The following is a 15,216-nucleotide window of genomic DNA, read 5'->3' as shown; positions in this document are numbered from 1 at the left end:
GAACAGAATATTTTAAAAATGTGTAGTTAGAGGTCAGGATTTAATAAAATTATTACTTTTGTGGCTTCCTCATGACATCCTTAAGTAAAGCTTAAACCACGACAATAAAAGGTCATTCAGCTTAGATTATGGGAGCATCACTTGTGTTTGTTGCTAGGAATTCACAGACAGTATTATCTCTGATGCTTAGTTGGTGCTAATACTAGATGAATAAAACCAAAATAGCCAGTCTAATTGCAGTTGTAGATTTGTCTGTTTGTGAAGTGAAATTACAGTTCTGCAGATGAGATCTTAACTCTCTCACTTCAAGTTCCTAGCAAAATCTTTAATTTGATGAGTTACTGTGTCGTTACAAAGTGACATTGCTGTGATTTATTTTACTGACTTTTCGTCCGGCAGGCATGTAGCAATGTCAGCTGGACAAGTTTGTGCTTCTCCGGTTAATGCAGTACAGTAATTTCCCTGGGTAAGATGCTTCAGTGGCTTCTTCATTTCTGGTTTGAAAGGCTTTAACGATTTTTATGAATTTTAAAGACTTCATCACATCTGCATTTAAAATAGTTCCTTTTTCTTTAAATTCTGAATGATTGATCTCAAAATGTCACTATAACTTAACTGGCACAATATAATTAGAAAATGTTCTGTGGCTTAAGATACAGTAAAGTAAATTATGAACATCTATAAAGTCAAGGGAAAGCTGGCTTTTGTCATACTTTGGTTTCTTATTTATAATTTTGCCCAGTTTCTTTGGAGTAGATTCTTTCTTTCCATGAGTCAGAAAACTGTAGGCCCCTGCATCTTTTTTAGGATCTTTTAGATGTATACATTGCAGCTATGGGTTGAGAAAGTGAGTCTTCTACTCTCCCTTTTTTGAGCCAATGATTCATTTTTCAATGTAAGAGGAAAATACAAATAAGTTTTCTTGTATTTTAGAAAAAAAAATGTTAAATTCTAAAGTAATACGTTTTAATTTTTTTGAGATTTTATTTATTTATTTATTTATTTATTTAAGAGAGACAGAGTGAGCATGAGTGGGGGGAGCAGCAGAGGGAGAGGGAGAAGCAGACTCCCTGCTGAGCAGGGAGCCCGATCGATCCCAGGACGCTGAGATCATGACCAAAGGCAGATGCTTAACCGAGTGAGCCACCTAGGCACCCTTAAAGTAATACATTTTAGATTTAACTTAAAAATAGAGAAAATTTTCAAAAATTAAAAAGAAATATTACAAAAACAAATTAACAGAAAGTACTTGTTTCTGCCCAGATGCCTGAAGAACTTAAAAATTACAGTGATTATTTATTAGACAATAATGAGATTATAGAGATTATAGCAAGTATAACTGAAGATAGCTAGTAAAAGCACAACAGAGCTTCTGAGAAGGAAAAAAAATTGAGAGCTTAAATTATGCCCTAAACCTACTACTTTAGAACATGCTAGAAAACATGAGAATACAGAAGCATATATTCCATGAGCCATCAGTGACGATACCATCATGTGTCATGGTAGCCTCAAGAAAATCCATTGTAAATTCGCAAGAGGATAGGAGTGACAGAGGCAAGTAACTTTAGTGTCATTGTGAAATTAGTTTTTGCTTCATAGACCAGGGCCTCTAAGGGTTTTGGGGACTGTGGACTGTGTTTTGCAAACTGCTGTTCTAGATGACTTCTTCCATACTTAGGGCTCCACTGCTGTCTTTATGGTTGTGACACTCGTCTGTATCCCCAGCCCAGACTACATCCCTGAGCCTTAGACTCGTGTGTCCACTGCCTGCAACTTTCTGGACCTCCCTCAGCTGAGTGCTCTCTTACTCTTTGGCCTTTGCCCATGCTGTCTATTCTGCCCAGAGTTTCCTTGTTCCCGTCGTTTACTTGCCACACTATTAGACTGTGAGTTTCTTGGGGCAGGACCTGGGCATCTTTATATCCCTAGGTTTTAGCACAGTGCCTAGCACACTATGCTGCTCAGTAGATGTTGTTGAATTAAATTGAATCAAGGAAGAATTCCAGCCTCATAAACAATAAATTTGCAAATCCACCCTGGGGTAAAGTTTTCTGCTTATGTCTGATGTCATGCATTCTATATTGGTTTGTATCAGTGTTAGTTTTGGAGTAAAGGATTTTATAACCTCTACCCCTATATATTAACTTATTCAACAGTTTTTGTTTTGTTTCCTTTTGCCTTGCCTAGAGTATAATATATTCTGAAAGGTGGGTATTTGGGCTGAGGACGCAAACATCTTAATTTTTAGCTTTGTCTCTGACCGTGGAGAGTGTTTCACTAGAAACTTATCAGCTTCTGTCCATTAAAATCATCTGAATTCCACCATGCCTTGTGGAAAATTCATATACATAAATTTAGTTTCTCTGAAGGAAGATGTTCTACTGTCCAAATGAGAGAACTAACATTTACTAAGTTCTTCCTTTATGCCAGAGACTATTCTGTGTGTTTTACATACATTAACTCATTTAATATGCATAACAGCTCTTTGAAAGGTAGACTCTTTTGTTATCCCCATTTTATATTAGGAAAATGAGGCACAGAAAGGTTAAGTAACTTGCCAGAGGTCATGTAGATAGTAATGGGGTCTAGATTTGAACTCAGAGCTTAGTTTGGCTCCAGAGGCCAAGCTCTTAACTACTGTGAGTAGCTTCCTCTTAAATTTAGATACATTACTTTTATTGTTAACCTGTGTTAGTACACATGCACAGATGCTTATTATTAGTTATACTTGTCAATTAGTTGTATTAGTTATAATTGTCAAATTGAAAATAACCTAATAGCCAAATAGATAATAGTATATGTGTACAATGGATGGTTATTTAAAAATCAAATTTTTGAAGAATACTTACTGCTATGGAAAAATACAATTGAAAAAGTAAGAGAAGGATCACAGTTCCTATTTGAAAGCACACATAATGGATTTTTATGTGCTATATACATTCATCAATATGCAAATATTTATTTTAAAAGACTGGGAAAAAAGTATAATAGTGATTCTTTGTATTACAATTGTGAGAAGTTAAATTTAAAAAAAAAAAACTTTAAAAATAACATTTGTTGGACAGTTCCCCTAAATTTAAAAAATACTTTAAAAATAATATTTGTTGAATACTTCCTACATTAATAGGTCCCATATTAAATTCTTCATGGGTGTTTTCTCAGTAAATTCTTCCATCAGTCCCATGATGTAGGTAGTACTCATTTTTCAGATGAAGAATCCTAGAACGATTAAGTAACTTGTCTAGGGTCATACAGCTAATAAGTTGGAACCTCTATATGAGACTCTTTCTGTTTTGTATTTTCTAAACTTTTTATAATTTATATTATTTACATGATCAAAAACAAAATTAAATTTTAAAAAGTATGCAAAAATTGGGAACTACAAGTCAGACTTACACAGTCTGCTAGGATTTACTTATTTGAACCATTGATTCCCTAAACTAGCTATGTAAAATAACAGAAGTCTGGGACTTGGAAGAACTTAGACCAGGCATTTAAAAAGTTTAAATCGACTCACTGGTTTCTCTTCTACCAAGAATTTTTTTTGACCATCTACCATGGGGAGCTGATTATTTTTCTAGCGTGGGTTGCAGGTCTGATGCATATCTTATAGGCTAGTTAACATATGGTAAAGCTGAGCATTTTTGATTGTTTAAGAATTCTTTATTTTTGTTGTGGTTGCTAGTAGTTCCTTTTGTGTTGTTGGATCCCAGGGTGGATGTGGCCAATGCCCAAAGGAGAAGATTAATGTGTGTGAATATGTGGAATGACCCCATGGACATGGTAGAAGGATTTTTCTTACAGAAATATGTATCTATAGTTGACAAATGTATTTAATGAAAGTTAGAGATACTCAGTGACCATCTATAATCTTCAAGAATAACATCAATCACAGAAGGCAACTGTCATGTTTTTCTACAATTATCCCATTGTTGAGGAGTGACTAGTAAGCTAAATGGATCACTGATTGACCCCACAGCATATTTCACATGTTCTCATGGTAAGAGAATTCTGACTCCTCATGTGGTTTTTAACTTGAGGAATATGTGTCATAGCAGGAAAACACAGTTACCTATAAACCTTTGTCTAAAGAATTATTAGAGAATTCTTTTTTTTAAATTATTATTATGTTAATCACCATACATTACATCATTAGTTTTTGATGTAGTGTTCCATGATTCATTGTTTGCATATAACACCCAGTGCTCCATGCAGAACGTGCCCTCTTTAATACCCATCACTCTTTTGGCAGGAGGTTAGTTTGGGAAGGACAACACATAGTGGTTAAGGAAGAAAATGCCCACCTGGTCATTTCTAGTATATGAATAAACCTTGTCAGTAGAAGGGCAGACTCATGGTAGTGAATCAGTGAATGAATGTGTGTGTGTTACTTTATCTATGAAAGGGGGAGCAGGGATACATGAGCTCCTCAAACACAGACTTAAATGGATCGCTCCCTTTCATATATGTAAGGCTACCACTGAAAAACAGAAGAGGACTGAAGTTGTTTATTTTACTGAAGAAAAGTGGGAACCATTTTTCTTAAGATACAACTCTTCCCAACCTTTTCTTCTTTTCGACTTCTTAAAATTCAGTGAAAACATTCCAACATTTTCATATTCTTTCCACTGATCTGGGTGATCCTTTGCTTTCCAGCCATAAAACTTGACTGCAGTCCAGTGCCATGTAATGAGCTCCTCTTGTTGGCTCTGTTCTTTAGTCCTGAGTAGGGTGTTTGACTGTCCCACATTCTGCAAGACCCCTGGGAACAGACACACCAGGCGGTTGGTCACCCTGACCCTGAGCGTGTATGTTACATTGTAGGGATGGGGTGGGGAGGGTGGTGTGAGAAGGGAGGATGCTGATGGAAAGGTGAATTCCTGAGGTGTGAAGAGAACAGTTTTTTCTTCTGAAGAATGTTTACTATGGCTAAGAAAATATGAAAATCAGTAAGCCAGTGTCTGTGTGCTGAGGAATGAATCAGGGCTTGCTGCATTAGACCTGAGTATTAAATGGATCTCTGTGTTTGGTCCTGCATTCTTCATACCTATACTAAAGGACAAATGGGGATATAAGAGGAATACCATAATGATTCTGAGCCTTCCCTAAACATAGAACAGTCTGCTGTCAGTGGATTTTGGTCCTAAGTACACTCTTTCCTGCTCTGGGAAACCTTATCTTAGCAAATGGAGAAGTGAACATTTTTACCTTTTTTCTTTTTTTTTTTTTAAGATTTATTTGAGAGAGCGAGTGAGCGAGCACAAGCAGGGAGAGCTGCAGAGGGAGAGGGAGAAACAGACTCCCTGCTGAGCAGGGAGCTTGACGCGGGGCTCAATCCTGGGACCCCAGGACCATGACCTGAGCCAAAGGCAGACCCTCAACCAACTGAGCCATCCAGGCACCCCATATTTTTACTTTCAAATATAAGGCCTTTTTGCAGTTACAGACTACTTTAAACATTCTTCATCTAGATCTATATTAATACTTAGAGTAAAACTTCCTGTAACATATCTGCTAGATCAATTTCAGGTTTTACTTTTGCCTTGATGTCCCTTAGTGATCTTGTCTTTGTCCCCTTACTCTTGTTCTTGGTTTCTGACCTTACAGAGAAGTGTGGGAAATGGAACTGGATAGACTCAAGAATCAGGATGGTGAAATAAATCGGAACATTATGGAAGAGACAGAACGGGCCTGGAAGGCAGAGGTGAGAAGAGCTCTGTGTGGAAAGCCTTGATTTGGGGCTTCCAGATAGTATAATCTCTTTGGGTATAGTGTTATACCACTAAGCCATACAAGTATTGTACTATATAGCCACTAAGCATTTGTTTTAACTAGCTGGGGGAAGCTTCGTGTATGTAAAATTAATAAAGTGTGTGTGTGTGTGTGTGTGTGTGTGTGTGTGTGTGTGTGTGGTTTCCTTAGATCTTATCACTAGAGAGTCGGAAAGAGTTGCTGGTATTGAAACTAGAAGAAGCAGAAAAAGAGGCAGAACTGCACCTTACTTACCTCAAGTAAGTACCCTCCCATCCTAGAGTTTTAATGGTCCTGCAGTTTTGTGTTTTCTTGGTGATTTTTTTGGTTTGGTTTGGTTAGTTTTTTGAAACCCGAGGCCCACTAGTCTGGCACTTACTCTGTCTTCTCAGGAATTTCAGGGCCACCTCTGTCTGCACAGTAGCCATTGTTCAGTCATTTCTCTTCCCATATTTTATAGTTTTGTATTTTTTATTGTATTGGTTCCAACTGGATAAACGATATCTCTTATGGTGTCAAAGCATAACAAATATCTTTGGAGATTTGTTTCGCATAGAGTCATTTCTCCTCTTTCTGCCGTGGAATCTGGAGGACCCCTGTGACATTTCCAGGCGGACAAAAGCCCTCTTTCTGTGGTTGGTCCTCTTTCTCTAATAATTGGCTTAAAAGATGCCAGAGTGAGAGTGAAGCACACAGACCCCGGCCTCCTCCTATACCTGGTCTGACCTTTTCTCACCAGGACCGCTCACCAGCCACTGTCCTGCTATCTCAGAGAGTCAGGAGCTGGCCTTGCTCTAATTCTCTGAATTCCTGTTGATTTCTTGAAAGGTCAACCCCCCCAACACTAGAGACAGTTCGTTCCAAACAGGAGTGGGAAACAAGGCTGAATGGAGTTCGGATGATGAAAAAGAATGTTCGGGTAAGTGTTGTACTGTGTGATCTTTGAGTCAGGGTTCAGGCTGTGCTTAAACCTGTGGTGACCGGAGGGACCTTGTACATCGTCCCTGAGGGCCTGCTCCACCCCTGCCTTTGCTCTCCTGATGCTGGAAGGTGCTCTCTTTCTCAAGAGGCTCACTCAGCTCAGCAGAGAGGATGATCTGCTCCTTTCTCTCTTTTCTAGGACCAGTTTAACAGTCATATCCAGTTGGTGAGGAACGGAGCCAAGCTGAGCAGCCTTCCTCAAATCCCTACTCCCACTTTGCCTCCACCCCCATCAGAGGTGAGAGGGCTGGAGTCGGGGAGTCTCCCTTTCTGTGCTGGGGGCACGGCCAAAGTCTTCTGCTTGCTCCTTTTATGAAGAGATTGGTTTTACTCCTGGTATTATTTATGATAACATTATTATTGGCCATTATTATTGTTGATCGTATTTGGCATAAGAATTGCTCACTGATTTCCGCTCCAGATTCGTAAACTTTCATTTTCTTCCTTTCTCTCTTGTCCTCCACCTCTCTCGCTCTACAGACAGACTTCATGCTTCAGGTGTTTCAGCCAAATCCCTCTCTGCCTCCTCGGATGCCCTTCTCCATTGGGCAGGTCACAGTGCCCATGGTTATGCCCAGCGCAGATCCCCGCTCCTTGTCTTTCCCAATCCTAAACCCTGCCCTTTCCCAGCCCAGCCAGCCTTCCCCGCCCCTTCCTGGCTCCCATGGGAGAAACAGCCCTGGCTTGGGTTCCCTCGTTGGCCCCCACGGTCCACACATGCCCCCTGCTGCCTCCATCCCGCCTCCCCCAGGCTTGGGCGGTGTTAAGGCTTCTGCTGAAACTCCCCGGCCCCAACCAGTAGACAAACTGGAGAAGATCCTGGAGAAGCTACTGACTCGCTTCCCACAATGCAATAAGTAAGTATCTTTCAGGACTAATTTAAAAGCAAAAAAAAACGTGTCAGAGAAATACCTGTGGGTCAAAATAGGGGAAGTTTCCTGGAGATTTCTCCCAAGGACAGCATAGAATCTCTCTCCCTCAACCTGTGGCTGCTTAGGGCCCAGATGACCACCATTCTTCAGCAAATCAAGACCGCACGGACCACCATGGCAGGCCTGACCATGGAGGAACTGATGCAGCTGGTGGCGGCCCGCCTGGCCGAACACGAGCGGGTGGCAGCCAGTACCCAGGTGAGAGCTCAGACCTGCCCAGCTGTTGGGGAAGAGGCAGGTTTCAGGGGCACTGGGGCGGCACACAGCGCTGCAGCCAGGGGTCCCTAGCCTGCTTTCTTCCTTTGCTGCACTGGGAAAGAAATGATTTCTTTTTGTTATCTGCTCTGTCGCTCGGACTTTCTCTCCTTACTCTGACAATGTTTCTGCCCACAGCCCCTCGGTCGGATCCGGGCCTTGTTTCCTGCTCCGCTGACCCAAATCAGTACCCCAATGTTCTTGCCTTCTGCCCAAGTTTCATATCCTGGAAGGTCTTCACATGTAAGGCTCTTTTTCTTTGAAAACTGGGTTGTGGAGAAGCTGGGGGGTGAGGAGGGAACAGGTTTACAGATGCAGTGCCGGAAAAAAAACCACCCTCGTCAGCTGGGTTGTTCGCGGCCCCAGCTGAGAAAATGCAGGTACTTCCGGCAAGAATCTGTATTTGAACTTTCTTTTGGTGTAAAACCTTTTGCGACATGGAAATAGGAGATGGCATCATGGGCACAAGAGGCAAGGAGACCCAGAGGTTCCTTACTCTTGGCCATCCCTCCTCTGTCCTGCAGGCTCCAGCCACCTGTAAGCTGTGTCTAATGTGCCAGAAGCTTGTCCAGCCCAGTGAGCTGCATCCAATGGCGTGCACCCATGTGCTACACAAGGAGGTGGGTGCTACGGACCTTCTTCCTTTCCACTCTGTTTTCGGAGTTTTTCTGGAACGTGTTGCTGTGTATCAACTCATCATTAATATCTCAACGTGAGGTTTTCAGTAAGTTGTGGCTTAAACAATCAGCAGATTTCAGAATGCTGGCAGCTAGGATCTCCTAGCTTCCTTTTACCCCGTTCTCTTTAGGGGACTGGATAAGCAGTACATCCTGGAGCACTGATAGGTCACTTTCTTGGAACACTGACAATAAGACATACATATCTAACCATTGTTTCGAATATAGCATTGTCAGGAGACTTTGCTTAGACAAGAAGAACGGAATAGGGAACCTGAATATGAGATTAGTAAATCCATTAACAGAATAGCTTGGAGGTCTGCCTGTTAGGGATTAATCTTCACAAACTGACAGGTTATTCCTATCTTGGATTATGTTACCAGACAGAGTTAACTTTCAGCAACAGGGATGATTCCTTCTTTGCTATTTTGTTTTGTTCATTTTCATTTTTCAAAAGGTAGAAACTGGATTTACATCTAAATTCTTAGGAAAAATCCTGAATAAGATTTGAGGGTGGTGGGTATTTGGAGTTGGGAGTGCATCTCAGCCTAAACAGATCATGAGAAGGGGAAGGCCACCCTAGATATCCAACACAGAGCAGCTTCACACCATTCTTAGCTGATTGTTAATGTTCCCTGTAAGAAGAACAGGTTCCCCTGCTCTGAAGATTCTTTTGGGGGTAAGAGCCAATGAAATAGCCCATCTGGTCCCGATGGTAAGAGCCCTTCTGACTTAGTATGCGTTCCTCAGACCAGTGAACCTCAGTGGCACACTCTCCCCTCCTTCCCTCCATCTTTCCAGATAAACCTGAGATATGTCTTTCTTCCTTTCCAGTGTATCAAATTCTGGGCCCAGACCAACACAAATGACACTTGTCCCTTTTGTCCAACTCTTAAATGACGGACCTGACTGGGGAGGAAGAAGAGGAGAAACTGATGTGAACAGGAAGCGCGGGTTCAAGATTTCTAAAACTCTATATTTATACAGTGACCTATACTCATGCCATGTACATTTTTATTATATAGGTAATGTGTGTATAGAAAGTCTGTATCCAAATGTTCGTAAATGAAAGTATGTATATTATGCAGAAATGGTCTCTCCCTCTCACCTTGCAATTCCTTCGGGGGATGCAGATTGTAGGTAAGATGATGTTTAGTTTGCCCTTGAAATTATGATATCCTTGCCTGGGGCTGTTTTCAAGTACAATATAAAAACCATCTAGGAAGCTGCTGTTGCCCTAAGGCCATCCTGCTTTGATTTGGCTCAGCCTCTAGTTCATTTTCTTAAGGCTCATGTATGCAGATTTGAACCCTGGTGCTCACCTGCTGTCCAAACAGATGCCTTGCTTACTGAAAGCCTACGGAAGCCTCAGTGTTGTTCTAGCCACTCGACTCCAAATGGATAAAATGAGACTGATTGAGGAAAAAAAAAATGTAACCCTAATAGTTTGAATTTTCATTGAATATTTTACTGTGTTAATGCTCATTATTTGCACATAGACATTAGGTTTACAGAATATTCTGTTTTACATCAGCAAAATTCACAGTCCAAGAATACCAACATAACTGGGTCCCATTTCTCCCATGCCCCCCAAAAGCTTCTGTCCATCTGACTTCCTGGTTAGGCCTCTCTTTAGAAACTAGCACAGCCCACAGATCTTTCCTGGGCCAAACCATCCCTTGCTGCCACTGACTTGGCTTCCGATCAAGCTCTGACAGACCAACCTTGTGAAGGCCTCACCTCTTCCCCTTCACTTCTGGTCTCCTGGTCAGTTAGTCCCCCTCCCCACTGAAGGTTAAGGCAGTTGGTTCACAACCAAGTTGTTTGGTGACCTTGGGTGAGCTCTAGGCAGGCACTGGGGTGAAGAGGTGTCTGTGCAAAATTACTTGCAGAATGATCTTGGGATGCCAGATTTTAATTTTTGAAGCAAGAAAATTATGGGGGACATGTTTCCTATCCTGGGAAGAATGGAGGCCAAAGTGACATGAAGGGGGGTTGGAGTTCAAGTTTAGAAGTCATTTGTTCTATAGATAGCTGTCTAGAACGAGATCGCTTTCCCACCTCTGCTTATTGAGCACTTCTGGTGTTTAGGTTTATACCTGTGAAAGCTGTGAATCTCTGAGAGCTTTGACTCTTTCCCTGTCCTATATCTTTACTCCTACAGGAAATGGCTTCAGCTTCCTTCTCTTTTGGATTAAACAAGGAAAAACTTAAGTGTTAATTAAAAAAAAAAAACAAAACACTAGCTCCAGGGGAAGGACATCATTGTATTACCAACAGCTGAATTGTTCCCGTTCTGGGACCTGGAAATGCTTCCTGGCGCTGGCAGCACTGTCCGGGTAGCAAACACTTTCCCTTTCAGATCCAGTTATATTCCCTGCTCTCTGCTTTTGATCTTTTCCTTCTTTGTCCTTCGTCTTTGCCTATCAGCCTCTTAGACGTAGTCCTTCCCTTCTTTTGCCTTACTTGCTCAGCCTTGTTGACTAACATCATTTTCAGGAGCTGGACTTCCCAGGACCTCCTTGGCATCTTGTAGGGTGATTGAAATGGCCTGAGTTCTCACCTCTGTAGAGGTCAGGTGACTCACTTTCTTTGGTTAATGAAATATTAATGTCTCCAGTTTGGTAGCTATCATGAACGGAAATGTGGCAAAATGGAAGACCAGTTCCTTTGTTCTTTTCATTTGGGGGATTCATTTTTTTCTCTTGCAATCAAAAGATTTTCTCTCTCATCAACTTTGCAGTAGCCTTTAGGCCACTAGCAATATTTTTCAGTATTACCTAAAAATCTAGAAATTAGGAATGGATATAAAGGCTATTCTCTTTTCCACAGATCTTTGAAGCCAAAGGAATGTAGAGAGAAGAAAGGAAGAAGGGGGTGGGGGGGCTTATCCGCTTCCTAGTAAAAGCCCCTTGAAAGCCAACTATAGCAGGAAGACAGATGTTTTGGGGAGCTGTGTGCGAGAGCTGGGGCCTCTGTGTTGCTCTTTTCTCTGTCTTGTTCGGGATCAATCAGAAAGCAACATTTAAGTTTTGGCCACCCTTGTTCTCCCTTCTGCCTCTGTCTCCTGGCCTGCAGGGGTAGAAGCCATGCAGACTGGCGGGAAAGGCCTCTAATGCAGTGAGTAGAGATGGGACAGTCGCTTTTCAGGAGTCGACTCTAAAAATAGAGATAGATAATACATATTTTTACAAGCAAGAAGCTGTTGTCGAGATTTTTTTTTTTTTACACTTAGAGTTAATAGTTTCAGGGTAGAAAGGAAGTAACTGTAAAAAGAAAAATAAGTACAGGGTTTTTTAAAAAAAATATGACAGTGGGACTTAACTAATGAAGGGGTTGAGTATTATGCCCTGGAAAGAGCTGGGGAAAAGCCAGTTTTCCCCAACATGGATAGAAATTATAAAGCAGAATGTGGCGTTTTCATTACATGGTAGCAATTCTGGAAGTTTATTTACACAGTAAGTTCCGAGCTGGAAACGGACACTCTCCAGTCTTCCTGACAGTCTTTGTGGTTAGGGGTGTTCCCAGTCGGCCAAAGCAGCACCAAGTGCAAGGGGAATGAAGAGAACCCAGATAAAGAACTGTGATTCAATATTCTTGTTTTATTGGTTTATGGCTTGTGGGCAGCTGGCCGAGGCCAGGGTCTCCAGAGGCCCTCCTTGTGTTTCCCTTTCCCTCATCAGGTAATTCCACACTCGGCAGGTCCCATCCCTGGAAGCATTGTGTTCACAAGCTAGCAACAGGACCCGGTGGGTATACGCGGAGAATCACGTCTTCCACTAACACTGGTATCAGAGTGGACTGTGTTAGAACTGATCGGGAGGAAATGAACTTGGTCCCCACTACCTAGCCCAAGAACCAGCCTGGGTACCCAAGTACTATTCAGAGTGGGGAGTAAGGAGTAGGATAGGGGAGAAGGATGGCATCCCCTGAGGGGCTCTGGTGGTGAAGGAAGTATGGAAGCCCTGAGGCTGGCAGCCTTTCTCTAGCAGCCTTGTTATCGGAGGCAATGATGCTAGAGCCAGAAAGCCCTGCGTTTCTGACACTGGGTGTAATACTAGTGCCCCTCTGGGGTGCCTTAGCCAAGTTAATGGAGGGGACATCAGAGAGGGTGAGAAGGCGATGAAACCGCTCTGTATCGTGTGGAGATCTTACTACTACTTACTGCTGAACAGGAAGAAATCCAGGCAGAGGCACCAGGGCATCAGCCCTGTACCTGTTGAGTGAACCTTGATGATTCTGCTTTCAAGGGTTAAGAAAGAGAGGTCTCCTGTCTATCCCTCTTAGCACCTCAGCTGCAGAGCTCCAGAGGAATAGGGGTTTGGGGGTGGGCGTGAACACGTAAGCAGGAAGACAGAGCCAGGCCCTGCTCTGTTTGGTGTGTTCCAGTTGCTTCTCATAGGGCACCTGGGGCCGGGGGTGGGGGGTGGGAAGTGTCAGTGTTAACCTAGCGTGTGTGGAGTAAAGGGTTCAGGTAGAGACAAGTGGAATCATTCAGGTAGAAATTCATTTGTTAGATGGAACTTCTTAGTGGGCACTTTTCATTTAAGAGAGTTAAAAAAGAGCTTTTGGCTAGGTAAGCCCTTCTTCCCAACTCACTTTCGGTCAGGCTACAACCACAGAAGAAACATCGGGCAGCGACGCCCATCTTACAAGATGGGCTTCTATCTTGGAGATGCAGTCTGAAACTGGGACTGGCGAGTGGCCGTGGTTCTGCCTTTTCTAGCTCTGATCCCAGCTGTTCCCTGTCTTTGCGCTCCCTGTCCTCTCCTCTTCCCACCGCCCCCATCTGTACAAATACTCAGTCTCATTTTTGTTTAATTCACGAGGCAGTCTTTGTACCAGTGTTAGGCTTGTTTCTGCAGTCCCTGTCGCTAAAGCAAATCGCAAACCGTGCGTCCGTTCCTACTGCCTTTGGTCAGGGAAGCGACGTTGGCCCTTTCTCTGCCAAGGGTACGGCAGAGAGACGCTCACGGGGGTGACTTGGCTGTGATGCCACTACTTCTGGAACTAAGAAGAGAAGAATACTTCGGGTCGGAGGATCCAGAGGGGTGGTGGGCAAAGGTTCAAGGCTGAAGAATTTCCCAACTCGGGCTTGAGGTGACCAAGAAGATTCCCGCCACCAGGGTGCTGCTTTCTTCCCTCTCCCGATTCCTACAGGTGCCATTCCTGTAACCCACCGTGCCCGCCCTTCCTTCTTCTCGGGCAGGGCAGAGGCATTTGGTGGGCAGGTGAGGGTCTTGAGGTGCTCTGGCCACCGGTGCCGTCAGTGCGTCCTGCTCGTGCCCAGAGGGAGCCCGCAGCTGCGGCCCAGGAGCGTCCGTCCCCTGCCCGCGGGCCGCCTCACTTGAGCAGGGAGATGTCGTCGGCCAAGTCCCCGTGCTGCTGGCGCAGGCAGCGCAGGCAGCGCCACTGGCACACCATGAGGCAGAGCGGCAGCATGAAGAGGGCGCAGATGGCCGCCATGACGTAGGCTATGGTCATGAGGGTCGACTCGTCTGTCTGTGGGATGTTGTAGCCACAGTCGTCCATGTCCGGGGTCATGAACGGGCCTTCCACTGCTGCCGTCCTGAACTCATCATGCACTGGAGAAAGGGCAAACGCGAATGGGCAGCTCTCACCGTCACACAGCAGTTGGGATCATAGCGCAAAAAGAACTTCCTGGTAGGCCTTGAGATTAGCCCGCGAGGAGGCCCTAGCATCTGCTTCCTTGGAGATACTTAGGAGCAGGCCGCAGGAGCCTGGCTAGGTAGAAGCACGTCTCTCCTCCCAGCGCACTGGGAGCAACAACCCTTTCCTGGATAACCATGCGGTAGGAATGGTACCTAAAGGTCAGTCTCCTGAGTTGACCAAAAAGACAGCCCCGTGTATTCCTAGTACACTCACCGGCTTCCGCCGGTACTGAAGACCCCGCCGCCGTTCTGAAGGCACACCCGGCCCCATCGTGTAGCAGCCCACGGGGCCCGGGGATCTAGAGCTTCCCTAGGGGCCGAGGCAGCTCTTGCTGGTCCGGGCCTCCGGCGGAGCTACAGCCCGGGCAGGCCTCGCCACGCCGGGCACACGGACAAAGCATGGGCCCGGACGCTAGCTTGGACGCCGGCTGTTGGCTCCGCCTCGAGGCACCTGTGACTACCTCCCAGGCTGACAGGGGCCCAGGGATCCTAACTGCCGGCCAGTGAGAACACGGACAGACGGAGCCCACACCCTCCCCCCTGGCTCTTACCATGACAGGCACTGACGGCAAAGCCAATTCGTTTTCGGGCCCGATCAAAGACGACGTAGAAGCCCTCCATGATCACAGCTCCCATCACGGTGCCCGTGGAGGACTGTGAGATGGCGAACTTGTAGCAGTCGTCTTGGGACGTGGCCACGTCTTCCACTGGCCGCAGGTATTGCTAAGGACAAGCAGTCAGAGAGGGAGAAGGGTGTCCTCCTCGCTGTATCCCTCCCCCTGCCTCTGCCTTCTAGATCTCTGTGCCCAGGGGCCGCTCTTCCCTCTGCCATCCCCGAGCTCTGTGGGCTTGCTTTGTGCCGCAGGACGCTGCTGTTTCTTGTCTTCCACGTTCTGCGAAGCCACGCCGGCTCCCTGTCTCCCCGTGTGAACCGTGCCCTCTTCCTGG

At 44.6% G+C, this 15,216-nt stretch overlaps 2 protein-coding genes across 12 annotated transcripts in view; one reads left to right on the top strand and one right to left on the bottom strand.

Annotated features, from left to right (window-relative positions):
* The window catches only part of RNF214 (ring finger protein 214), a 41,873-nt gene extending 31,814 nt beyond the window's left edge, over positions 1–10,059 (top strand). For 5 of the 8 annotated variants that reach the window (XM_078058958.1, XM_078058961.1, XM_078058956.1 and 2 more), the window contains 9 exons: positions 5,608–5,704; positions 5,923–6,011; positions 6,580–6,670; positions 6,872–6,970; positions 7,213–7,589; positions 7,730–7,862; positions 8,058–8,162; positions 8,444–8,643; positions 9,431–10,059. In XM_078058958.1, the coding sequence (XP_077915084.1) occupies positions 5,608–5,704; positions 5,923–6,011; positions 6,580–6,670; positions 6,872–6,970; positions 7,213–7,589; positions 7,730–7,862; positions 8,058–8,162; positions 8,444–8,635 (1,183 nt within the window). In that variant the 3' untranslated portion in view covers positions 8,636–8,643; positions 9,431–10,059. The remainder of the gene's footprint in view (positions 1–5,607; positions 5,705–5,922; positions 6,012–6,579; positions 6,671–6,871; positions 6,971–7,212; positions 7,590–7,729; positions 7,863–8,057; positions 8,163–8,443; positions 8,644–9,430) is intronic. The other 3 variants (XM_036104488.2, XM_078058957.1, XM_078058959.1) reach the window with 2 other exon arrangements.
* The window catches only part of BACE1 (beta-secretase 1), a 62,003-nt gene that overhangs the window by 27,985 nt on the left and 18,802 nt on the right, over positions 1–15,216 (bottom strand). For 2 of the 4 annotated variants that reach the window (XM_036104489.2, XM_036104492.2), the window contains 2 exons: positions 14,820–14,991; positions 12,179–14,181 (listed from right to left, as the gene is read on the bottom strand). In XM_036104489.2, coding sequence (XP_035960382.1) covers positions 13,940–14,181; positions 14,820–14,991 — 414 coding nt within the window. In that variant the 3' untranslated portion in view covers positions 12,179–13,939. Of the gene's footprint in view, positions 1–10,042; positions 11,756–12,178; positions 14,182–14,819; positions 14,992–15,216 lie in introns of those variants that run through there. The other 2 variants (XM_036104491.2, XM_078058965.1) reach the window with 2 other exon arrangements.

This window comes from Halichoerus grypus, chromosome 11 (genome assembly GCF_964656455.1).
Source record: "Halichoerus grypus chromosome 11, mHalGry1.hap1.1, whole genome shotgun sequence".
In the NCBI taxonomy this organism is placed as follows: domain Eukaryota; kingdom Metazoa; phylum Chordata; class Mammalia; order Carnivora; family Phocidae; genus Halichoerus; species Halichoerus grypus.
Note: the sequence above shows the minus strand (reverse complement) of the source record. Positions and strands in the feature narration are given on the sequence as shown.